The 26787-nt window shown below is 41.3% G+C and overlaps 2 protein-coding genes across 4 annotated transcripts in view; one reads left to right on the top strand and one right to left on the bottom strand.

The window, feature by feature from the left end:
• SNX1 (sorting nexin 1) overlaps nt 1-12658 on the bottom strand; it is a 45126-nt gene extending 32468 nt beyond the window's left edge. Inside the window, exon 1 of one of the 3 annotated variants that reach the window (XM_079914871.1) lies at nt 12515-12658. Coding sequence is in view for 2 of the 3 variants with exons in the window: in XM_079914869.1 (XP_079770995.1) it covers nt 9284-9442 (159 nt within the window). In the remaining variant the exon portion in view is untranslated. Of the gene's footprint in view, nt 1-9283; nt 9507-12514 lie in introns of those variants that run through there. The other 2 variants (XM_079914869.1, XM_079914870.1) reach the window with 2 other exon arrangements.
• CIAO2A (cytosolic iron-sulfur assembly component 2A) lies at nt 12528-25434 on the top strand. Its single transcript, XM_079914872.1, has 5 exons — nt 12528-12802; nt 16837-17001; nt 21890-21939; nt 24166-24211; nt 24967-25434. The coding sequence occupies exons 1-5, from the start codon at nt 12679-12681 to the stop codon at nt 25062-25064; spliced, it is 483 nt and encodes a 160-aa protein (XP_079770998.1). The 5' UTR covers nt 12528-12678; the 3' UTR covers nt 25065-25434.
• The last annotated feature ends 1353 nt before the right edge of the window (nt 25435-26787 follow it).

Below are 26787 nucleotides of genomic sequence, written 5' to 3' on the forward strand. Positions count from 1 at the left end.
GTGGGAACCTCTTCAAGTTGGCTCTGAGTATTTTTGACGTGACCCTGTAGTTTTTGAAAGCTTCCTTGTTTTCTGTAATGACAAGATTGTCCAGGCTCTTTTTGTACGTTTCCTACCTCACACCTGAAATCAGCCTGTTCTACGAGAACCAGAAGTCCTGGTTTCTTGAAATACTATTTCAAGACCACGGTCTGAGCACTAGGGGTATTCAGAGGTACCTGGGTTCATCAGTGTATCTAGAGCTTTTCGGTAGAAAGATATAGATACACACATTTGTTTTTAAAATGTTTCATGTGTTCATACTGACATTTTCCATTCAAATATCAAAACTACAAATTTCAAGTCTCCTTTCTTTCATATAAGAATTCTGATTCTCGAGAACACAGTGGATGATAGGATTAGACTGTCTTATAAGTATTCACTTGATTTATCCCACATTACAGTCTCAGGATAACAATGCTGATACTATCACCAACTACTATGATTACTGAAAACAGTTAAACATTTTTTTGCAAATGTTATCCCCATTCCCTTTCCTTTTTAAAAAATATAGTTGTGGGCTTCCCTGGTGACGCAGTGGTTGAGAGTCCGCCTGCTGATGCAGGGGACACGGGTTCGTGCCCCGGTCCGGGAAGATCCCACATGCCGCGGAGCGGCTGAGCCCGTGAGCCATGGCCACTGAGCCTGCGCGTCTGGAGCCTGTGCTCCGCATCAGGAGAGGCCACAACAGTGAGAGGCCCGTGTACTGCAAAAAAAAATAAAAAATATAGTTCTTTTGTATCTGTAGTGTCAGAGCATATGACCATGACATATGATGCTCTCTCCTTCTTATTCCTCCTTAAGTCTGAATTCTATAGGCAACTGCATCTTCAGTGCTCACCACCGGTCCATATGTCTATGTGTCTTCAATCATTTTGGCTGTCTAAGGAAGGGCTCAGAGGAACAGTATTCTCTGGGTTCTTGTGCTTCTGTTTGTACTTACAAGAGCACTCAGACAGCCTAATCCTAATTCTCAGAGAGTCACTAGAAAGATATGCCAGCAAGACAGCACTTGTGTTAAGAGCAAACAGGTATTCCTTGCCAATTACTGGCTTCAAACCATGAGGCTCAGGCTACTAATGAAATTTTCTTAGCTCAGGGAAGGACAGATGTGGGCTTCCTGTCCCCCAGAGCTGACAGCCATTCAGTACTGAAAAGTACTGCTGTGATTCCAGGTATCTTCCGTTTACGTTAACCAGTTTTGATTCTTCCTCATGTTGCTCAATTGCTCTTTGCTCCAGGCAGAATCTTTGCATTATGTTCAAGGGACCTCAGAAGAGTAGTACAATTGAAATTCTGAACTGCATTTAGAGGATGAATCCAAATAAAAAGCTCAAGTAACAGTGCTTCTGGAAAACTGGGTACATACTCATTTTCTGATGCAAAATTTGGATAATTTAGTTAAGGCAATATGGAGCTACGGAATTGTGTGACAAGGAAAGGACAATTAGGAATAAGTCAACCCCAGAAGTTATACCCAGATGATAAAACGGCAGTCACAAAGTCTTTAAAAATTACCCTGGTAGGGCTTTCCTGTTGGCGCAGTGGTTAAGAATCTGCCTGCCAATGCAGGGGACACGAGTTTGAGCCCTGGTCTGGGAAGATCCCACATGCCGCGGAGCAACTAAGCCCGCGTGCCACAACTACAGAAACCCACACGCCTAGAGCCCGTGCTCCTCAACAAGAAAAGCCACCGCAATGAGAAGCCCGTGCACCACAATGGAGTAGCCCCCGCTTGCCGCAACTAGAGAAAGCCCACGCACAGCAACAAAGACCCAACGCAGCCAAGAAAAAAACTTACACTGGAAGATCTTGGCATGAAATACTACTCCTTTTGCCACCTTTACTTCTGGGGAGAAATGAGCTAAGTGGGTCAGTGTATTAGTTTTCTATCATGGCTGTGACAAATTATCACAAATTTAACAGATTAAACAATGGAAATTTATTAATTTATAGTTCTGCAGAAGTCAATACAGGTCTCACTGAGCTAAAATCAAGGTATCATCACGGCTGCATTCCGTCCTGGAGGTTCTAGGGGAGAATCTGTTTCCTTGCTCTTTCTAGCTTCTAGAAGCTGCCTACATTCCTTGGCTCATGGCCCACTTCCTCCATCTTCAAAGCCAACAATGTTACATCTCTCTGTGCCTTTCTTCTGAAGGTAGTGACTCTCTGTATCTTCCATTTTTAAAGAATCCTTGTGGTTACACTGGGCCTACTCAGATCATCCAGGATAATTTCCCTACTTTAAGGTCAGCTGATTAGCAACCTTAATCCCAACTTCAAATTTACCCTTCACTTTGTAACCTAAGACCTTCACAGGTTCCAGGAATAGGAGTGGACATGCTGGAGGGGGAAGTCATTCCACCTACCGCAGGCAGTGACTCCTCTCCCACACCATGTTTCAAAAATGGCACAGATGCACTAAAAGTTTCTGTGCTTAGGAGAATGGACCTTAAGTGTCCACTGGATTTGGTACATCTTACTCTACAAACTGGGTGGATATCTAACTAACCCAAATGATTTCACAATATTACCCCCTCTCATAACTTAAGGAGTTAAGTAGGGATTCTAATGTGGGGTCCATGAGCCACAGAATTGAGAATCGGGCCTATGAATTTAAATGGGAATAAAATTACAATTTACTTTTCACTAACCTCTAACTGAAATTCAGCATTTTCTTCAATTATAAAGACAGGCAACAAACCATGAGTAGTAGCAGTACCTGAGACATAGCTAATAAAAATTAGATATTTTTATTTGATATTACAGTTATTACAGATCTTAAAATATCATTTATGCTCATCTCAATTTAAAAATCACGGTATTAGACCTATCCCTAGATATTATTTAAAGCATTTTTTTAAAAAGCATATAACATAAAATTATTCTAACGTTTTGATAATTGCATTTCAGTGTAATTGGTTTCCTTTGTAATATTATGTATTTTATACATTTAAGAACATTATTCTGAGAATGGGTCCACAGACTTCCCTAGACTGCTAATGGGTCCATGACACAAAAAAGGTAGAGAACCTCTGAGCTAGTTCCTCTAGGACTAATGAAAATGGAAAAGGGGGAGCTAGAAGGGTGGGGAAAATGAGCCTGAAACTGACCACTGAGTTAGTAAAGGAAAACCATGAGCAAGTGCAGTAGAGACCTCAAAGTGAAAGGCCATCCATGATCTACCAAAATTTAGCTACAGACATTCTACTGAATCCTCTGGTGTAACTTCCATACCAAATTTTTGGGGTCTCACACTAATATAACTTGGAAGGGCCTGGAACTGAAGAACGATCAGAGTACTAATGGTGCATTAGCTTCTAAATTGAAAAAGCAGAACAAACCTAGTTCAAATCTGCTCTGAAAGCAAAACAAAGCCCCAGCTGTCCATCTGACTAAGCAAAAGAATACGCCAAAGCTGAGCAACAGACTTTTCCTGGAGATGAGATACTTATGGCTACTTGCTCTAGTAACTATCAACTACTCATGATTTATTTATGACAGCAGTTACTGAAGAGTGCTGAGAAGCTTTGAGGACCAAGGGAGAGAAATTAGAGTGTTCTTTTTCCTCTCCCTTCTCCCAGCCAAATGAATCACAAGTGGCCAAGTCATTAGAGTTACCCTGACATCTGAGTAAGTAAAGGGGCAGCAACTCCCTACAGAACCTAGAAGTCGGATCACAATGTTAGTTGCTTCTCTCATAAGCCCCAAACTCTAATTTTATTTCATTTTAATTTATTTATTATTTTATTTATTTTGGCTGCGTTGGGTCTTCATTGCTGCGTGCAGGTTCTCTCTAGTTGCGGTGAGTGGGGGCTACTCTTCGTTGCGGTGCATGGGCTCTAGGCGTGCAGGTTTCAGTAGTTGTGGCACGTGGGCTCAATAGTTGTGGCTCGAGGGCTCTAGAGCACAGGCTCAGTAGTTGTGGTGAAAGGGCTTAGTTGCTCCGCAGCACGTGGGATCTTCCCAGACCAGGGCTCGAACCCATGTCCCCTGCATTGGCAGGCAGATTCTTAACCACTGTGCCACAGGGAAGCCCCCACAACTCTTATTTTAAATACATTTTAAGTTGGGTTCTTATTAGTCATCTTTAAGTCTTCTCTCATGCCCCTTTCTCCAAAAGTGTTTTGTAACTACTTTTGTTAGCTTCTCCTCCATAACCTTGAAAGCTAGGTTAACTGCTAGTACAAGTCTATGATCAAGAAACCAATGAGTCTGTGTACTTCAGGAAAATCTAAACTTATTAGAAGTTTACAATTTGAGCTGAGCATTAAAATGAATCTTTAGACAAAACACCAGTTACTGACTTTTCCAAGAACATCTGTATCAGACCTGTGTGAAAAATGTGTAATTTCAACTTCTGACCTTTTGATCAGATCTGACCACCTGATGTGATGTTAGCTCCAAAAACAAGTGTTTGAGACAATATGCGTATAGAAAATACTACAAACTAGACGGACAGTTATCCATGACTATTTACTAATATTAGTTGTAAATGACTATACCATTAACTAAAGAAACTAAGTATTAAATCTGTTTAAAAATACTGTTGTATAGATTAACTTTAAGAAGTCTGATTAGGGAACTTCCCTGGTGGTGCAGTGATGAAGAATCTGCCTGCCAATGCAGGGGACACGGGTTCAAGCCCTGGCCCAGGAAGATCCTACATGCCGTGGAGCAGCTAAGCCCGTGTGCCACAACTACTGAGCCTGCGAGCCACAACTACTGAGCCGGCGTGCCACAACTACTGAAGCCCACACGCTTAGAGCCCGTGCTCCACAACAAGGGAAGCCACAGCAATGAGAAGCCTGCGCACCGCAACAAAGAGGAGCCCCCGCTCACCGCAACTAGAGAAAGCCCGTGCGCAGTAACAAAAGACTCAACACAGCCATAAATAAATAAATAATTTATTTATTTTTTTAAAAAAAGAAGTCTGATTAGGAACAGAGAAAGGACAGTATCAAGAAACTTACTGAAGACATGTTATACCTTTGGGAATAGCCACCACGCATTTTGCAGAACAGAGAATTAAAATCTTAGCCAGTTAAACTATCAATTTCCTTAGAGCTTTTAATGAAATTACCAACTTATATCCAGATCTAAAAAAGTTATCCTATAAGCACTCAAAAGGAAATAAACTGGTCTTAAAAAAGAGCTGAGATAACATTGTAAAATGGTGCAACTGCTATGGAAAACAGTATGGAGGTTCCTCAAAAACTTAAAAATAGAACTACCTTATGATCCAGCAATCCCACTTCCGAGTATATATGCAAAAGAATTGAAAGCAGGGTCTCAAAGAGATATTTGCATACCCATAGCAGCACTACTCACAGAGCCAAAAGGCAGAAGTAACCTACATGTCCACTGAAGGATGTATGGATAAATGAAATGTGGTATATACATTTGATGGAATATTATTCAGCCTTAAAAAGGAAGGAAATTATGATACATGCTACAACATGGATGAATCTTGAGGATACTGTGCTAAGTGAAATAAACCAGTCACAAAAAAGACAAATACTGTATGAGTCCACTTTATGAGGTTATCTAAAGCAGTCTAATTCATAGAAACAGAAAGTAGAATGGTGGCTACCAGGGGCCCAGGGGAGGGGGATAAGGGGAGTTGTTATTTAATGCAGGAGATCTGTTTCACACAAATGTGAGTATACTTAGCACTACTGAACTGTACAATTTAAAATGGTTATGATGATAATTTTGTTGTGTTTTATACCACAATTTAAAAAAAGCTGATTTGTTTTCCCCTCAGGATACATGTTACATTGATCATAGATGTAGGACTGGATTCTAAAAATACCATGCCCTTTTCTGTCTAAATGTTAATATGTAACTTATGTTTATATAATTCCCTATAGTCCATAAAACATTGTCAATCAGAAGCCAATTGCTATCCTTGACTTTTGACTACCAATAAAGGCTAGTGACATTGTTCTTTAAACACCAGTGGAAATATGTAAATAAGTTTTGATTAACCAAAGACAATTTTTCCAATATGTGACTTTTCATTTTCAAGTCCCCTGCTATTTTGTCTTTATCCTATTCTTTTTTTCTAGCCATTTCTCTAATTACAAGGGTTTCAATTTAAGAATAAGAGTGGTGAGAAAAAAAAAATCTAATTGGTATAATATATCATCAAATGAAGAAGTTACCAGATATGGCCAAAACCTGAACCAAGGATATCATTAATCTATGTTTCCCTCCTTTTTCTCAGCATGAGAAAGGACACCACAGTTCTCCTCTTTTATTCAGAGGGCAAATCTAATGGTGGTCCTGGCATACTGCTAAAGAGATGAGCATATACGAGCTTCTGGGAAGGCAGATAAAGAACTTGCTTCAATTTTACCTTTCCGGTTTAGAAGTATGCAAATAAGACCAGTGAGGTCAAATGAGATGTAAAAACATGTATGCTATTTAGTGTTTTTAACATAACAATTTTAAGAATTAGAAGAACCGAAAAGGGGCTCTAATTTAGTCTCTCTTCTTACTAAGGGAAAAATTAATCCTATCCTAGAACTAAGAAAGTTTTAACTAAGTAGATACATATCTGGATTCAGGTCCAGTCAAAGATTCAGATAATATATTTAAAATTTTAGACCTTTTTATTCATAGGTCCACAAAGTAAGAGGCATAAAGAAGATAAGGTCTTGAGTATTCTTAAGAACCAGACCTTCCACAAACTGGTTTTCAGGCTTAAAGCAATGATTTCAGATTTGTTTTAATAATCCTTTTAACTCCAGTCTATCCCATTCAAATAACTGGTTTGTAGATCCTAAAATGCATATCAGGGGCTGCTCTTTCCATTAAAAATCAAATCATATTTTTATTACCATATTAAGAAAGTCTCTTGGGCTCTAAAAGAGAGCAGATGGGATGATTAACAGCAGCAGCTGTTATATCAATGTCCAGGAAATCACATGCGTACCAAAAATGAGTTTTAAACTTTATATGCCTCAGCTTCTCAATTCTTTAATATTCCTCTCTTTGCCTCCAACATGCAGCAAAACCTAGTATGAAGATAAACTTAAATCAGTAGGAAGCTACTGAAGTCATTAAGTGCCTACTTTGATGGATTTTAATCAAATCAATCTTATTACCAGTTTGATTTTGATAAATTACATTAACCATTTTTAGGATTAATTAATTTAACTTTTCTAATTCATTATTAGATTTTGTGGGTGTTTTGATTCTTCGAGTAATTCTAGTTTACAAAATGCTCAACTGTTCTAAGTGTTTTACAGGTATTCTAATTTAATCCTCACAATAATGGTGCAGGTAAATACTATTACTATTCACATTTTACAGGTGAGGAAACTGTACAGAGTAAATAAGTACCCTTCCCAAGGTTAAGCAAGCAAGTAACAGAGCCTGGATTTAAACCAGGCTTCAAAGCCCACTTTCTTAATTACTTTATTCTTCAATCTTGTTCCTTAAGATACAGAAGCACTGCAATCCATCTTCTCACACTGGCTCACAACTAAAGCATTTATTGTAATATAATTTGTATTGACTATTTAACAAAAAATTCACAGCCTAACTAGTGAGGAACCTTGGGGTCTCGGCTTTCTGAAGATTAACATCAAGACAAGCTGCTAAAAAATGGCTTACAGGTGGCATTTTAGTTCCCTCAGCAACTCAATTTTCCTGGATCAAAATCTAAATAAAAATAATTTGGCTTTCTGTGGTCGAACAAGTTCATTCTGACCCCCTCCTCCTCCCCTTAGATGGAAATTAGGCAAAGTATTTTCACTATCTTAGGAGACAAGTATGGATGCCTCTGGGAAGTAATCTGGTGAGACCAATCAAATCACAACCTCTTGAACTTACTTAGAGAACTTTAGAAAATAACAACTCATCCTTCCAGGGTCCTTTTTGAAAAATAAATCATCATTTACCAATGTGACCAATTGCCTTCAGAGCCAGAGTCTCTGTTTTCAGATGTTCAGTCTGACTATCTACCATCTCAGCAGTTATCAACAGTCGCTGTTCTGCATGGCTTATGAGGGAATTACTAAAGGAATAGACAAAAGATTTGTTTTAAATGGGATACAGAACTAAATTAGCAACAAGAGTTATTTCTCAGAATAACAGAGACTTCATTTGACAGTCTGAGCTGTTATATAAGCATCAGCAAACACTTTTGGAGCTGGGATTATGGACTTAATTCCTAAATACAGTACACGGAAAAATCTAATGATTATCACAGAAGGCATTGCCAAGAAACTTAACCTTTTTCTGACTTAAATGAGAGAAGCCTCAAACTTTTTCAGACACATGCTTGCATAAAGAATTTTAAAGCTGTTTTATTTAGTCACTCATATACTGAGTAGCTACTATGAAGCTAAGCATTAACCAAGATAGAAAGAAACATAAATTCACTCCTAGCACTGAAGAAGTTTTCAACCTGGAACTAACTGTACCAAATGGTATGAGTCAGTATTCTTATAAAACAGCCCAAAAACATCTCCATTGGTTCCAGAACTGATTATTGATTTCCACATTCCACATATAAAGATGAGTTTTTTTAATACCTAACTCTTAAAAGAAACCCGGATATTAATATGGGAAACACCATTGCCTCTTCTCATTTACAGATTTGCTCCCACTGAGGTACTTAGGCACAAAAAACAGGGACAAAGTTTTCGATCTACGTAGTGGTTTATCTGGCAGGACCTTTTTTTCAACCGACATCTGGCAGGATTTTCCTAGAGATCAAAGGAGTCAAGTTAATTCTCCTAGACTAAGATCCAAAAGGACCTTTAGTAATCACCGGTAAGGATGGAGCTAACGAAAGGATTTGTGGGCAGGTCACTATCCTGGGCAACTCCAGATAACATTATTCATCCTTGGAACAGTAAGGCGAGGTAAAGGAAAGTCTGCACCCCACCCCCTTATCTTGATCTATTAAATCAGCCTGGCAGGAAACCACCAGCAAACCAGCCCCGTGGGTCCGTGGGGCCGCAAGGCAGGGCCAAATGCCCGCCTCGGAGGCTCTTCGCTGTCAACGGACCTCAGCTGAGAAGCCACCACATCCCTCACTCCTCACCGTCCGCCCAGGGGCGGGGAAGCCGGGCCCTACGTCTCGGTGCTCATCTAGAACCCAAGCCACGACTACTGTCACCAACGTAAGGTCTCGCCGGGCCCACTCTGCCCAGCCTCCCCAACCCTCGCTTAGCGTCGCTTTCCTTTGGAGGCGCCCGCCCGCCTGCCCCGAAAGGTGCGAACTCACGGCATCCGCGGCGCCGGTGAAAATATCCTCCCCCTCGGTGTCGCTGTCCCCGGCCTCTGGTTCTGACCCCCCGACTGCTCCCTCGGACTCCGGCTCCAGGACGGGGAAGGGCGGAGGGAGTCTTCCCGAAGCGCTACAGCCACCACCCCCCGACGCCATCTTCCTCCACCCACGGCGGAAGCCGCAACAACAACTTTATAAAGAGATAGTGCTGCGAGCAAAGCGTTCCAGCGGCTCGAAGAGGGAAGGCCGCTACCAGTCCCGCGGGGCGCGCGGGGCGCGCGGGGCGGGGCCTACGCGCTGGGGGAGGGGCGGGGCGACCCGGGGCTCCTGTCCAGCCAATCCAAACCCTTGGTCTCAGGGCTGAGCTCTTAACCTATGGGGCAAAGGGACAGAAAAGGAGGCTCTCGGGGACGTGCATGTTCTTAAGGGCTCTTTGTGCTCTAGATAGCTCTATCTACCGGGCTTCTTAAGGAGACGAAGAAGCGAGTCTGAAAACCTCTTCGTGCCACCAACCCATGCCAAGCACAGTGGCTACATAGAGCTTCAATAAATATTTTTTAAAATTATTTATATTTTTAATTGTTGCTTTCATTGGGTCTTCGTCGCTCTGCGCAGGCTTTCTCTAGTTGCCGCGAAAGGGGTGCTACCCTTTGTTGTGGTGCGTGGGCTTCTCATTGAGGTGGCTTCTCTTGAGGAGCACGGGATCTAGGTGCCTGGGCTTCAGTAGTTGTGGCACGCGGTCTCAGTAGTTGTGGCTCGTGGGCTCTAGAGCGCAGGCTCAGTAGTTGTGGTGCACAGGCTTAGTTCCTCCGCAGCATGTGGGATCTTCATGGGCCAGGGCTCAAACCCATGTCCCCTGCATTGGCAGGCGGATTCTTAACCACTGCGCCACCAGGGAAGTCCTCAATAAATATTTTTGATTGAGGTCTTTGAACAGATACAGTAAAGCTTTGCTATTCATTCTTTCAACAACATTTAGTTAATTCATTCAAGAAATATATATTGAGCATCTACTGTGTGCCTGGCACCCTGCTATGCACTTGAGATATAGAAATAAAGACGCTTCTGGCCCCCTAGGCGCTTGAGGGAGATGGGCATGTAAGTGAACAGTGCTATAATGTGCTGTGGGAGCATAGTAAAAGAGATCATCAATTCTGTTTGGAGAAGTCGGGAGGCCTCAAAGAGGAGGTGAGATTTCAGTGTCCTAAATTTGTTTACAAGGAAGTTAGAATTATCCTCTCAATTGCTGTGGAGTAAGTGGAGTGGAACAGATGGCAGGGGAATTATTAAACTCTGAACGAAATTTTCCTGGGACCTAAATTATTCACTGGTTGTCTGGTGGGCCTAAAATCTAATCAGCTAGACAAGAGTTTAAAGATAAATGGGAGGAATATTACTCAGCCATAAAAAGGAACGAAACTGAGTTATTTGTAGTGAGGTGGATGGACCTAGAGACTGTCATTCAGAGTGAAGTAAGTCAGAAAGAGAAAAACAAATACCGTATGCTAACACATATATATGGAATCTAAAAAAAAAAAAAAGAAAATGGTACTGATGAACCTAGTTGCAGGGCAGGGATAAAGAGGTAGACATCGAGAATGGACTTGATGACATGGGGTGGGAGGGCGAAGCTGGGGCAAAGTGAGAGTAGCATTGACATATACACTACCGAATGGTAAACAGTTGGTTGCTGGGAAGCAGCAGCATAGCACCGGGAGATCAGCTCGGTGCTTTGTGATGACCTAGAGGGGTGGGATAGGGAGGATGGGAGGGAGGCTCAAGAGGGAGGGGATATGAGGACATGTGTATGCATATGGCTGATTCGCTTTGTTGTGCAACAGAAACTAACACGGTATTGTGAAGCAATTATACTCCAATAAATATCTATTAAAAAAGATAAATGGGATATGTTATCATGGGATAATTCGGCAAGATAATCCTTACTTTCCTCTCAATAGACATGGTATGAGGGCTTCCCTGGTGGCGCAGTGGTTACGAATCCGCCTGCCAATGCAGGGGACACAGGTTCAAGCCCTGGTCCGGGAAGATCCCACATGCCGCAGAGCAACTAAGCGTGTGCGCCACAAGTACTGAGCCTGTGCTCTAGAGCCCGCGAGCCACAACTACTCAGCCCGCATGCTACAACTACTGAAGCCCGCGTGCCTAGAGCCTGTGCTCCGCAGGAAGAGAAGCCACCACGATGAAAAGCCTGTGTACCGCAACAAAGAGTAGCCCCCGCTCACCGCAACTAGAGAAAGCCTGCGCAGCAACGAAGACCCAATGCAGCCAAAAACAAATAAAATTAATAAATTTATAAAAAGTAAAATAGAGATGGTACGAAACTTGTCATCAACTTTGACAAAAGGTTTCATTTGTTCGAAACTGCAAATTCCTCAACATCAGGGGTTGGCTCCCTCACAGGTCTGTGAGCTGCTTGAGGGTAAGGGCCATGTCCTATCTTCGTATCCTTGGCGTCTATAGACCAAGTCTGGCAAATTAAGTATCGAATAAAGGTTTGAGATTTGACTGTAGGGATGGATGGATTAAAGTAAAATTAGCATCATCAACCTTGTTACTGGCATCCATCACTGCCACCAAACCGGAGGGCTTAAGACGTTCTTTTTAGGATGGCGATCTCCAATGTCACTATTGGACACACTGGACAGTCGGAAAGCTCTCTCGTTCTAAGTTATCTTGAAGGCGATTGGCAGAAATACTCAGCTCGTAGTGGGGAGCTGTGCTAGCCTGAGTCTCTATGAGACGAGAAAACATAAAGGAACTCCTCCTCCCGCCACGCCTAACCATCCTCACTAGGCTCCAAAGACATCCCGTTTAACCGCGACGGAAACTCACTTCCGGCCTGACTAGGACGTAAGAAAACTTTGACAGGAAGCGGCCCCCTCGGAGAAATAATAGTAGGGCGTCACCGTGCAGACGCTCTTCCAGCACTAGAAATCAAGATCTCCTTTCCCCTACCTCTTCAGGGTTTCATTTTTAGCTTATCCAGACGCTGAGTGAGGCAATTAACGGCGGTTAACAGACCGTTACCTGCCCCCGCCCACCGTTGGAGACTACAGATCCCATATTGCAGCTCACCGTCTTCCAAAGAAAACGCCCATACGACCCAGCACGCAACGCGCCTCATGGGCCTCTAGGAATTGTTTTTCCCTTGTTCCGCCGAAACCGAGCAAAGCATGCTGGGGCTTGTAGTTCTCGTGGCTCCCTTACCTAGGTCCTTCGCGATACTCCGTCCGGTCCCGCCTATTCTCTGCCCCGGACCTTTAGGCTTCTCTTGGCCCGTTTGAAGACCAGGAAGTTGATAAGTCGCGAGGCTCGCTGCTGAGAGACGGTGGCTCGGGTGGGACAGTCGCCAGGGATGGCGGAGCGTAAGGATGGAGCGAGTGTCCGGACTGCTCTCTTGGACGCTGAGCAGAGTCCTGTGGCTGTCGGGCCTCTTTGAGCGGGGAGCTGCCCGGCAGCCCCGGATCATGGAAGAGAAAGCGCTAGAAGTTTATGGTAATTAATTTTACCCAGGGCAGCATTTGGTGGTATACGTGGAGGCGGGGGTAACGAGGGCCTCACCTGAGAGTTAAGAGTGGAGACTCGAGTTTTTGCCAGATCTCGTCCGGGAACGTAGGAAGCTTTTTCTCCGGAGTCCTAAGTCACACGGGCATGTGGGTCTTTCTAGGACCCAGGCTCTTGCTAAACCCGGGGCAGGCCGAGCCTGGAGGTCTCAAACGCTTCATTTCCCTTGTCTTCCCCCACGTTCTAGTGGCTATCTCAAGACTTATGGGCAGAGCAAGCGTCTAGGGTGTTTGGTTAGGAAGCAAAGCTGGCCTGATTGCCCTACTGGAACCTCCTTCCTTCCTAGCCCCTGGACACACACTTCTCCTTCCGCCGCCGAGGGTACTGCTGGCTGACTGCCGAGTTGGGGACTGGCCCAAGGTCACAGCCACCCTCTTCTGCTCCAGAGGCCGTAGGCAGAGGTCCCCAAGAGCCCGGCCTTGAACTTACCGTTCTTTAACGCACCCAAGCCTGGTGTGCAAAAAGGAATACACACACATTGAGTTACATATATGTATAACGTATATTGTATATATGCACACACACATATTCTCTATTCAACCCCTGGAACCATCTTCATCGTACAGATGAGGAAATAAAGGTGTAGAGTGGTTAAACAACTACCTGGAGGCCACTCTGCCAGTAAAGAAACAGCAAAAACCAAAGCTCTTGTCTTCTGATTCCAAACTTAGTGCGCTTTTCATCACTTCATAATTGCTTTATGACTTGCCTTTTTTGGACTTATTAGTATTGTTTTTGAAAACTAAAACGACTGGATCTAACGAGCATTCAAAGATTCCTGCTGACTTAGGGTAAAAGTATAACCACAAGAATACAGATAATGCAGGTAAGGATTATAGATCCGTAGAAAGAAGCCAGGGATGTTAAAGACCTTCGGAGTTAATCTGGTTTACCTCTTGCTAGGGGCAGGACTTAAACCCAGTCAGGTGACAAGTGTGAGTGGAATGATCTCCACAAAGCAGTAAAGCAGAGGTCCCCAAGAGCCCGGCCTTGAACTTATAGTTCTTTAACACACCCAAGACTGGAGTGCAAAAAAAAATACACAGTGAGTTATATATGTATAATATATAATATATATATACGCACACACACTTATATTCTCTATTCAACCCCTGGAACCATCTTCATTGTACAGGTAGGGTTTGTGGTTAAAGGTGGAGGGAGGTGTGGTCAAAAATTGTTTTACATAGCAGGTTGGAACTGGATCCTGAAGGTTTAAATATAAATGAAGAATTTAATATCAGTGCAGAGCCAGTAGAAGAATTTAAGTCAAGGGAGCAATATGAGGAGAGCAACATTGCTTTCTTTCTAAAAAAATAAATGCAAATCACTAGAAAAGGAGAGAAGTTAAATAATGCGTGAGGTTTACTTTCAGAGTTATTTAACATATGAACAATATAATGCAGCTTGTATATATGAGCCTTACAGGGAAAAGGCCTAGGAGGAAAGGGAAAAAATTCCTTTTCAAAAAAACCTGTTTCCCTGAGCCCCGTGTTTCACAGCCTTGTGAAGCCTCTTTTTCCTGCTTCCCTTTTCAAATTCTGTTTCTAATCAAGTGATAAGCTCAGGAGTTGCTGGGGAGAAGATAGAGTTTGATTGATTTGTTTTTCCCAGCTGGATTTCTGATTACAGGGGTGCTGTGAGTAATAGAACAAAACCTCAGGCTTGAGAACATCAAGCCTGTCGCATGTGAACTCCCTCTGCTTTTTTCTACCTCACTATTTCTCTTATCATTCTCCTTTTCCATCTTTTTCTACAACCTCAGGGTAAGAAGGAAATCTTTTCCTCTCCACCTGGAACCCAGCCTCCCACATCTTTGGTCTCATTCCTTTCTGCTTAGTTTACCAGCCTCCTCCACTCCCCTCCTTGAAATTTCAGTGGCTCTTCCTCTATTTTTTTTTTCCTTTGTTTGATCCTTCCCCTTGGGCTATAAAACATACTCAAGTTTCCCTTATCCTTGTCATTGTTCTAGCTTTTTCTAAACGCACTGTCCTTTTTTTGCTCTTCCCTCCTTCCCTGTCAAAGCCCTAGGATTACATTTGCAGTTCCTTCTCACTTCCCCTTTTGCAAGCTGGCCTCTGCCTTTACCTCTCTACCGAAAGTGCTTTCTTACAGGTGACCTTCTGAGACCGGCTTTAGCTTTCGTTAACCTGCATTTTTCTGCAGCATTTTTTTTTTTTAATTTATTTTTGGCTGTGTTGGGTCTTCGTTGCTGCACGTGGGCATTCTCTAGTTGTGGCGAGCGGGGGCAACTCTTCGTTGTGGTGCGCGGGCTTCTCATTGCGGTGGCTTCTCTTGTTGCAGAGCATAGGCTCTAGGTGCACGGGCTTCAGTAGTTGTGGCACATGGGCTGAGTAGTTGCGGCTCGCGGGCTCTAGAGCACAGGCTCAGTAGTTGTGGTGCACGGGCTTAGTTGCTCCACAGCATGTGGCATCTTCCCAGACTAGGGATCGAACCTGTGTCCCCTGCATCGGCAGGTGGATTCTTAACCACTGTGCCACCAGGGAAGGCCCTTTTCTGCAGCATTTGATGTTGTTAACCATCCCCTCTTTCCTTTTATGCTGCGTTTTGCTTTTCTTCCTCCTATTGATCCCCAAATTTGGTGCTTCCTACAGATCCATACTTGGTTCTCTTTCCCTTTACATTTGTGATTCTCCAACTGGACTGCACATAAGAACAGCCTGAAGAATTTTTTTAAGTCTCAATGCCCAGGTCATACTGTGACTCAATTAAATCAGAATCCCTGGTAGGACTCAGACACCAGTTTTTGTTTTTGTTTTGAAACATTTCTAGTGATTCCATTGTTCAGCCAAGGTTGAAAACTATGGTTCTACTCATTGTTCTTTGTGAATCCCATGAGTTCAACAGCCACTCCAGCCTTGGTTCTCTTAAACCTTATGCCATAATTCAGTGTTTGCTGGAATGTTCCATTGGTTTTCCCCTTAAGCACCTCAGAATGATTATATATAAGATTTAACCTGTTTATCTCAGCCCCCACCCAAATTTCTTCCTTTGTTCTCTCTTCTTTTTTTTTTAATTCTATCTTTGTTCTCACAGGCGCTTAGATTTACAATCTTAGTCATCTTCCTTTTGTCCCTTTCCTTGTCTTCTACATCCAAATAGTTGTCAGATTCTGTTGATTCTGCCTCTGAAATTACTTCTTCGTCTTTCCCCTCCTCTCTATAGCTATGGTCATGTCCCTGTTTTAGGCCCAGCTTTTTCAGCTGGTATCCCGGGCTCTGCTCTTTAGTTCTGAGTCTACCAGCTGACAGTGTAATGCTGTCCATGTCACTCCCTTGTTCAGAACCTCTTGAGGACATCCTGTTGCCTGTTGCTGACTCTAAAAGAGCCTTAATGGGCTGGCCTAAACTCTTAATAACTTCTTCCCTTATGCTGAGTTCCGTGCAAACTAAACTTGTTCTTTACTTTCCTTCACCTTAAATGGCAAATATTGAAATGTTACCCATTTTATTGTTTTTGTTTTTTGTGGGTTTTTTTTTTTTGGCCGCGCAGTGTGGCCTGCAGGATCTTAGTTCCCTGATCAAGGATCAAACCTGGGCCCCTGCAGTGGAAGCGTGGAGTCCTAACCACTGGACCGCCAGGGAATTCCCCAAAATGTTACCCATTTTTAAAGGCTTGATTCAGATTCCATTTCCATAAATCCCGATACTGCATTCTCCCAAACTAAGTTATTTTTTCCCTTGAACTTCTATGACACTTTCCCCATTCATGTATTCTCTCTGCAAGGTTGGATCCAAGAAACTGGACATGAGGTAGTAATAATCCAAGAAAATGGTTTTCTCAAAAGGACACTAGTAGTGGAAATTTCTGTCAGAAACCTGGGGAGTGGCTGTAGTATTTGCTCAAACAAAAAGAAGTAAGTGTTTGGATTAGGACTGGCAAAATTGTTTGTATTTAGAATATTCATGTTTTAACATAAAACCTTTTCTCTGATGTTTCTTTAGATTTGATTCGAACTATCCGGGACCCAGAGAAGCCCAATACTTTAGAAGAACTGGAAGTGGTAACGGAAAGTTGTGTGGAGGTTCAGGAGATAAATGAAGAAGACTATTTGGTTATTATCAGGTTCACGCCAACAGTACCTCATTGCTCTTTGGCGACTCTTATTGGTAAGGTTTTAGATAAAGATATTTATATATTAATTCTGAATTATTCTAGCTGATACTGACCCGCAGTAACAATTAGCATCATGTATCATACTTTATGGTTTACAGAATATTTTCTGTAGTTCTCAACAATTAGCGTATGAGAGGGTCAATATTATCTTCATTTTACAGATGAGGAACCTGAGGCTCAGAGAGTTTAAGGGACTTGCTCAGCATCATGTAGGCAGGAAATGATGAAGCTGAGGCTCAATTCCAGGTCTCCTGACTTTAAGTGTGTTTTTCCTTTAGCTATACCATGCTGCTTCTCTACAATTAATGGAGCCTGAGTGTGGGCCAGCTCCTCTCCTCAGTTCTGGAGATCGGAATGGGTGTTGTCAGACTAGCACTGCTGTCCTTACCATCTTCTCCTTTTAGCTGCTTTCTTGGCTTCTATGTAGCATGGGCAGAAGTCCTGGTGGGAGGGTATTTTTTCAGGTAGTTTTGTTTTTGAGAGGTTGCATTCCCAATATTTTGGATTAGTTAGCTGTGAGATATACAATAGATATCTTTGAATGTATACTTTGTTAAAAAGAAGGTAAAGAAAGGTTATTTCAAACCAGATCTTGATCAGTAGGGAACCAATTAAATGATCAGTGATGGTGTTTATTAACAATGGAATACTATGCAGCTATAAAAAAGAATGAAGAAGCTCTCCATATACTAATATGGAAAGATCTCTATGACATACTGTTTGGAAATAAAAGCAAGTATAATATTGCTACATTTGTGTAAAGAAGAGCAAAAATATACATTTATATTTGATTGCATATCCATAAAGAAAACATAAGAAATGAATAGCTAAGATGGGTGTGGGCATTAGTGATGGTGGGAACTGGTCAGATGGGGGATAGGGTGGCAGGGAGACTTTATAACTTTTTATATTTTTAAGCTTTTGAACATTGAGACTATATTACCTATTTAAAAATAGCCAAATTTATAAAAAGGATTGGAAAGGTAAATATTTTATTATTGTTTCTACTATTGTTGTGAGTTGTCTTTCTTTTCTCACTTGTTGGACCTCGGATCCCTCAAGTAGTGGTTTCCAGCATATGGGGCACATCTTGAGAGACTAGATGGTCTGTGAATCCATAGATACTATTGTGGTTATAAAATTCCAATACAAGAAAAAGCATTCTTGAATACATATTTTTCGTCATTGGACAGTTTCTGAATCAACAGATATCGAAAACAGATTTCAAAAAGTAATATTTATATTGTGTTTCTTAAATTATAAAAGTAACATGTTTGTTGGCAATAATTTTGAAATTCCACAAAAGTATAAAGAAGAAAATTTTTAAAAGTTGTCATTAGAATGTGTGCTCTAGGCTAAAATTCCAGCTCTGTCAGCTCTGTCACTCTTTGGTCTTGGGCAAGTTACTTAACCTTTCCGAGCCTATTTCCTTATCTGTAAAATACTGATAGTAAGGGTAACTACTGAGTTGTAAGGGTTAAGTAATAGAAAGCATGAAGTAGATGAGAAATGTTTTTTAGTTCTCCTTAAATATTATTGTTTAATTATATGGTCAACTATATGGTCATATAATTATATGGTCATCATTTTTGTAACCATTTAGACTACTTCTAGCCTCCTACAATTATAAATAATACTATGATGAACAGCTTTACACATAAATATTTTTATTTATCTCTAGTTATTACTTCAGGATAAATTTCTGTAAGTGGAATTATTGGGTCATATGGTAGAAATATTTTTAAGTCTCTGGGTAAATATTAGCAAGTCACAGGGAATTCCCTGGTGGTCCAGTGATTAGGACTCTGCACTTTCACTGCCAAGGGCACGGGTTCAATCCCTGGTCAGGGAACTAAGATCCCGCAAGCCGCGTGGTATAGCCAAAAAAAAAGTTCATACTCTTTGACCGAGGAATTAAGGAAATAATTCCCTAGGAGAAAATAGTAGCATGTACAAAACATATGTAGTAAATTTATGATAATAAATCCTGGAAGAAACTATAGTATCGATTAATACTGAAATGATATAAAAATAATGGCATTTCTTATTTCTATTGAAAATGATGAATATAATCAAGGAATCAAAGTATCTGTGTGAGAGTGGATGAAAAAGCTTGAATGATAAATTGAATTTGCGTTATGATTGCAGTTATTTTAAAAAACTGTGTTTACGTGGACAAAGATTGAGAGAGCACATGAAATAAAAATAACTGTAAAGGTGTCAAGATTAGATTATGGTTGAATTTCAGATCTCTACACCTTTTGACAGAGTTTTGTCACTTTTTTGGCCCTTTTGATATGGGTTTCATTTAAGACCATTGGCTTTTGAGAAGGTTGTATGGTAGTGTATCATAGTAATCGTGTTCAAGCAACATGACTGGAAAACTCGATGAAGGGAGTCCTCTTTCTGGCTGATGCATTAGGAGACATTTCCTATGAGCAGGTAGTACTAAGCAGAGAAAGGCGTCTGAGTCAGAGTTCCACCCTGACTGCTTAGGTTGTCACCTACTCAGTTAACCCTGGTATATCATTCCAAAGACAAGGAAGACTCAAAGCGGGTGAGTGGGTAGGGCAGAAAAACCACTTGATAATCTTTTCTGTTGACTTAAACAAGAATGGCTGAAGGCAGGATACGAAGGGCATAGGATTTGGAGTCTAGATTTAGCTTCCAGCTCTGCCACATATTAGCTATGTCATGTGGAACAAATCACTCATCTTGGTTCCTGGCTGTAAAATGAAAATGATAAAATAGTAATAGCTAACATTTACTGGATACTTATTATGCATCAACTACTGTTTTAAGCATGACTATATTTACTCCTCGTGCGTAACAACCTTATATATAGTGGTACTATTATAATACTTGTATAACAGATAAGGAAACTGAAGTTCAGAGAGGTTAAGTAACTTGCCTGGCGTCACACAGCTAGTGTGTAGTGGAGCCACTTTTGAACCCAAATTACCTGTCTCAGTTATGCTATACTGCCTATCTTGAAGATACTGATATTCAAGAAAGTGCTTTGTGAATTGTAAAACAGTTATTATTTATGGGTAAAATACCTACCAACAGTGACTAGAACACATGAGGATGCTCAAGAAACAAATTAAGGAGACAATGGGGGAGCAGAGGAAGGAAAACCCTCCAGATAAGCTTTAAGGCAGATAGATACTCTGAAGGGAGACCCTTCTTTTTCTTTTTTTTTAAGGGGGACCCTTCTTAAGGAAATTATATATTTTCTTTAGAATTCCCTAATATTTATTATGGAATTACTGTGTTGTAGACTCTAAGGTAGGCCCAATCTCATTGTAGCTCATGTAATTCTTTTTCCTTCTCTGGAATTTTTCAGATGATTCTGTTAGAAAACCTAGTGGTACTTTAGAAAACCACAAGCAAATTAATTTCATACCTCCCCAAAAGAGAGGTAGTCTAACAATTATGTTTTGCTGTGTTATGTTTGGGGTTTTGTTATTGTTGTTTATTTTTAATCAAACCAAAATACTAAGAAAATGTTCCTTATAACGTAACAAGCCCTTATGTATTGATATTAGTTGGGAGAGGAAATAAATTGCTCTAAATAAAAACCTGCAAAGCCAGGGAACTAGAGACACTTTTTCCTCATAATAAGAGCAGCTTGGTTTATCTTCTCTGTCTAGAGGTGTAGACTTAGTTAAAATTGTATGCTATATTTTATTGTGGCGGAGAAGTGAAACATTGGCACTGAGGCTCTGTTCCAAGCTGACTTTTAATTTCTCTTGGAAGTCTTAACTGGAAAAAAAAATATTGAACTGTGACTTGGTATTGGGGTGATAAACTGAACTTCAGAGGAGCTTGTTTTAGGGAAACAACTCTATTTGTACCCTGCAGGCACAGAGGAGTCCAAATCTGAGAGATTGCTTGTGGTCCTTTTTTTTTTAAATAAATTTATTTATTTAGGCTGTGTTGGGTCTTTGTTTCTGTGCGAGGGCTTTCTCTAGTTGCGGCGAGCGGGGGCCACTCTTCATCGCGGTGCGCGGGCCTCTCACTGTTGCGGCCTCTCTTGTTGCGGAGCACAGGCTCCAGACGCGCAGGCTCAGTAGCTGTGGCTCACGGCCCCAGTTGCTCCGCGGCATGTGGGATCTTCCTAGACCAGGGCTCGAACTCGTGTCCCTTGCATCGGCAGGCAGATTCTCAACCACTGCGCCACCAGGGAAGACCGCTTGTGGTGCTTTTTAAGTGGCTTTTACTTGGTTTTAAGTTTTTTTGTTTTTTTGTATTTTTGCAGTACGCGGGCCTCGCACTGTTGTGGCCTCTCCCATCGCGGAGCGCAGGCTCCTGATGCGCAGGCTCAGCGGCCATGGCTCACGGGCTCAGCCGCTACGCGACATGTGGGAACTTCCTGGACTGGGACACAAACCCGTGTCCCCTACATCGGCAGGTGGATTCACATCCATTGCGCCACCAGGGACGCCCCGGTTTTAAGTTTTTGTGTGGCCTGACCTGTTGCAGGCATTCAATAAAGTTTAATGAGTGAATTGGCCTTTGATGGAAGGCAAATTGATACAGCAGAAATGACCTGCGTTTTGCGGTGGTTTCGGGTTCCAGTCCCAACTCTGTCATTTTACTAGCTCTTTGATCTTGGGGAAGTTACACTGTGACCTTGGTTTCATAATTTGTAGAATGGGATTGACAATACCTAGCTCACTGGATTATCATGAGGAATTCGTAAGATGTATCAATATTAAAGTTGCTAGGTAAAGGTGCCAGGCTCAACGGAGGCGTACATTGGATTGAGCCTAAGCTCTTTTCAGCTACTGTTTTGTATAGAGACACCTAGACACAGCTGTATGCTTTTTCAAGAACCAATAAGAAGAGATAATTGGGGCTTTTTTTTTTCCTCTGCAGGGCTGTGCTTAAGAGTTAAACTTCAGCGGTGTTTACCGTTTAAACATAAGGTAAGGAATGTGTTTTTTGTTGTTGTTTTATAATAGCTTTGTTGAGATTTGATTCACATATCATACAACCACCTATTTAAAGTATAGAATTTAATGTTTTTTGGTATATTCACAAAATTATGCAGCCATCGCTACTATCAATTTTGGAACATTTTCATCATCCCAGTAAAAAAACCCATACCAATTAGCAGTCATTCCCCATTTCTCCTAAACCCTCTCCCATCCCTAGGCAACCACTTTTGTCTCTATAGATTTGCCTATTCTGGGTGTTTCATTTAAATGGAATCATATAATTTGTGGTCTTTTAAGACTGGCATCTTTCACTTAGAATAATATTTTCAGAATTCATTCATGTCATAACATGTATCAGTATTTCATTCTTTGCCTTGTACTGTTCTTTTGTGTAGATATCACATTGTATTTATTTGTTTTATAATTTGGTAGACATTTGGGTTGTTTCCACTTTTTGTCTTTTATGAATAATGTTGCTATGAACCTTTGTGTGCAAGTGTTTGTGTGGACATGTGTTTTCATTTCTTTTCCACCGAGGGCATATGTTTTCCATTTCTTTTCTTCCTGGATTCTATGGTAACTCGACGTTTAACCTTTTGAGGAACTTCCAGACTGTTTTCCATAGCCACTTCACCCTTTTACATTCCCACCAGCAGCCTGTGAGGGTTCTGATTTCGGCACATCCTTGCCAATACTTATCATGATTATCTCTTTTTTTCATTATAGCCATCACTAGAATGTGTGAAGTGATATCTAACTGTGGTTTTGATTTGCATTTCCCTGATGGGTGACAATATTCATCCAAAAATTTAAAACCAATTAAGAACCACTTAAAAAGGGCCACAAGAAACCTCTCAAATTTAGAATCTTCTGTGGACCAAACCAACTGTTTGGTTACCCTGAGGTATAGTTTGCATAGGAATAGCAAGGTAAATGCTTGACTCTTCCCCTTTATTTACCGTTTTTCAGAATAATGAGTCGTGCATAATTTTAAGCCAAAGTAAATGAGTATAGAGTGATTTTATACCACTTCCTTTGTTGTTTAGAATAAGAGTTAGTGTTATGCCACTGGGGGAATGTATAAGGTGTTTTGTCTTTTAAAGAAGACTGGACTAAATGGTCTCTAGGGTCTCTTAGAGCCATAATAGGCTATGATTTTTTCCCCCTCATGAAAAACATTTATCTCAGTAGTAAATAAGTATATGCGAATTAGATCACATGCTCCAGTGTTCCCTGAAAAATAGACATATCTTTATCATATAGCATGATTTATTTACCACAAGATTTGCAATCATTTTGTGGGTTTGTCTCAAAAGCTCTGGTTCTTGGAGGTTAGCTAGTTTAAGGGAGTGAGTGCAGCAGGACCAGGAGAGATAGCTTAACCAGTATTGTACTTGAGAATAAATTTATCAAGATAATAGCAGATGAGAAAAGGAGGATACTGAAAACTGTATATTGTGATCCGATTTTTGTAAAGTACACAATAAAAAGAAACTTCTAGCCTTGGGGTGTGTGTGTGTGTGTGTGTGTATGTATGTAATGTGTGTGTGTGTGAAATCTTAAATTATGTGGGAATAGAGAAAAATATGGAAGAAAGTACACTAGATTATTATTATTATTTTTTTTTTTTTTGCGGTATGCGGGCTTCTCACTGTTGTGGCCTCTCCCGTTGCGGAGCACAGGCTCCGGACGCGCAGGCTCAGCGGCCATGGCTCTCGGGCCCAGCTGCTCCGCGGCATGTGGAATCTTCCCGGACCAGGGCACGAACCCGCGTCCCCTGCATCGGCAGGCGGACTCTCAACCACTGTGCCACCAGGGAAGCCCCAACACTAGATTATTAATGTGGCTTTCTTGTGGGGTGGGGCAGGGAGAAAGTTTAGATACTGATTTGGGAGGAAGAGGTAGAGTGCAGGGGATATATATTGTTGAGTAAAACATGTATGAGATCTCACTTGCATAAAATTGTAGGTTTGTATTCATTAAAAAATAATGAATGGGAATACCCGCCGCGGGCCTTCCCCATATGACCAAAGTAAAAAATCCTACTAACTTCAGCCCTCATTTTAGAGAAGAATGTGAAGATTTGTCCCAAGTCTTTGATGATGGAAACAGGATTTGGGCTTTCATCCCTAGACTCTTGAGTCCATTGTACATTCCACCTCACTCATCTTAGAATGCTCTAAATGTTTTGCTTTTAATGTATTTTTTTCCTAGTTGGAAATCTACATTTCTGAAGGAACCCACTCAACGGAGGAAGATAGTAAGTGAATTTTGAACCATTATTTGAAAACAGCTTCATATAGTACTTTATCTTGGGTGTTACGTTATTCTGCCAGCCAAGTATCTATTGGGTCATTTGCAAAAAAGAACAAAATCAGCTCTTAGCTTTTCCTAAGTTTTTCCTTAATCAAAGAAATTTTGATTAAACAATCTAAATTAATGGGTTCTTCTTTACTTGTACTTTGTTCAGCTTGTTTTAGGGGACAGTGGTCATTTGAAGTGTAACTAGAGTTAAGCCCTGTGGATATTGACTGGTTTAGGCCAGTGGCCACACATCTGTGAGGAATATCCAGCTGTAGGAACTTTGAATTATAAGCTCTAAAGAGAGCTTGATTCTTCTCTTTGGTGGCAGGATAGAGAGCTGTGTACTTGAAATTGAAATCAAAGGTCCAGCAAGTAAAGCTTTAGGGAATCTTGGGGTAAGTGTTGCCTTCCTGGGTTAATGTATTAAAATGGGAGTAGAGAAGCGTTTTTGTATAAAGGATCTCTAGCCTACGGAGAGAAATAAAGTGGCAGCCGCTTAAAAATAACAGAGGTGGGATTTAGGAAAAGCAAAAGTGGGATTACAGGGGATTTTTTTCTCTTTAAGTCTCCCCTTCGAAACTAATGAATAACTAGCCAAAACCTGTGTTAAGTTCTCAAGGTGTTAAATTCTGTTTTAACAAGCTAATAAAATTACTGTCTGCTGCTGTGTATTGACATAGTCCTGCTAACTTTTGCCTGTGTGTTTTGTAGTCAACAAGCAGATAAATGACAAAGAACGAGTGGCAGCTGCGATGGAGAATCCCAACTTACGGGAAATCGTGGAACAGTGTGTCCTTGAACCTGACTAATAGCTGTTTTAAGAGCCACTGAACTGGAATCATTTGATATATTTGTTTAAACTCTTTGTAAAATGTAAAAGACTCATGTTTAATATGTAGGTGATTTGTACCTCAGTGCATTTTTTTAAAGGATGATTTCCAAGCAAGATTTAATTATAAGGTAGTACCTAGTTTGTTCAGTGTTTAACATTCTCAGGATTTGTAACACTTAAATGATCGACAGAAAAATATTTTCTAGTAATTATGTGTCAGATGAGTTGCTATTTTTCTGATGCCCATTCTGATACAACTGCTTTTCATGTCAAATATCTACTGTGCCCAAATGTATTCAGTTTAAATCATTACTCTGTAAATAAATAAAACAGAGATGACTCTTGTATACACCTTAGAATGTTTTTATTTAATTGTATATTTTAGTGTAAAGGTTAGCACTAAAAGATATTTCCAAAGCTTTATTTTCTGATTATTATGTAGAATCAGAGATAGGAGAACCAAAAAGAACCCTTAATATCAGGCCTGGGCCCTGACTTCCTTCAAGAAGAGTCCTGGACCCATTTATAGACAAGGAACAAATGTGAAGAGGGCCAGGTGACATATATAATTTTGAAGATCAAGAAGTCCCCAAAGAAATTTTGATTAAACAATCTAAGTCAATGGGTTCTTCTTTATTTGTACCTTGTTCAGTTTGTTTTAGGGGACAGTGGTCATTTGAAGTGTAACAGGGTATGTTAGGAAGCTTCCGAGGTGCCCCCCCCAACCAATGATCCTTGATTCCTGATATTCGTGCCCGTGTAGTTTCCTTCCATATTGAACCAGAACTGGTTGCCATGACTAAAAAAGAATCAGAGGTGACAGTGTGTGATTTCTGAGGCTAGATCATAAGAGATGTTACTGCTTTCACCTTGTGATCACTTGAGTTGCTCGTTCTGCAGGAATCCAGCTGCCATGTCCTAAGAACACTCAGACAGCCCTGTGGACAATTCCACATGGAGAGGAATTGAGGCCTTCCACCAACAACGAGCACCAACTTGCATACCATGTGAGGGAACCACGTTGGAAGCCATTGTGGAGCCTCAGTCAGGCTGACATCTTGACTGGAACCTCACTAGACCCTGAGCCAGAAGCCGCTCCCTAGTTCCTGATGCAGAGAAGCTGTGAGTGATAATAAATGTTTATTGTTTACAGCACTAAGTTTTGGTGTAATTTGCCATGCAGCAATAAGTAACTAATACACAGGTATTAGCATAGAACTCTTCTGCCTCAAATTTAATTGAGGATTCTAAGGGGAAAACATGAGAACTTGTTCCATGGCTCTTGAACCCCTTTATCCACTTCAAGAATATGAGTTTTGAGAGAACAGAGAGGATTTGGTAGGAAGATTGATGAAGAGATTTCCTTGGTTAAAGCTGTTGCTATGCTGAGTTCCGACCCCCATCTTGGTGGAAGGGTGAGGAAATGACACCTTCTACCACTATCCGCTGAGGGGAATTTCAAGGGGACAACTCAGAGAGTTTGGAAATGTGTCCTCTGCAGTTGAGAGACCCAGAAAAGTGGTGCCTGACTCAGGCCTGAGAAAGCAAGCAGAAGTGGGCTTGAAGGCTGGGGCCTGACTCCTGCCCAGGAAATCTAGAGGGTGAGAGAAAGGCAAGGCTAACTACCTTGATGACAGAGCCCTGGGATGCACAAGTGTTTCTCGTGGACCATGCTATGGGGTCATATTTGACATTGCTCA

The sequence above is a fragment of the Stenella coeruleoalba genome (assembly GCF_951394435.1).
Source record: "Stenella coeruleoalba genome assembly, chromosome: 2".
Lineage (NCBI taxonomy): Eukaryota > Metazoa > Chordata > Mammalia > Artiodactyla > Delphinidae > Stenella > Stenella coeruleoalba.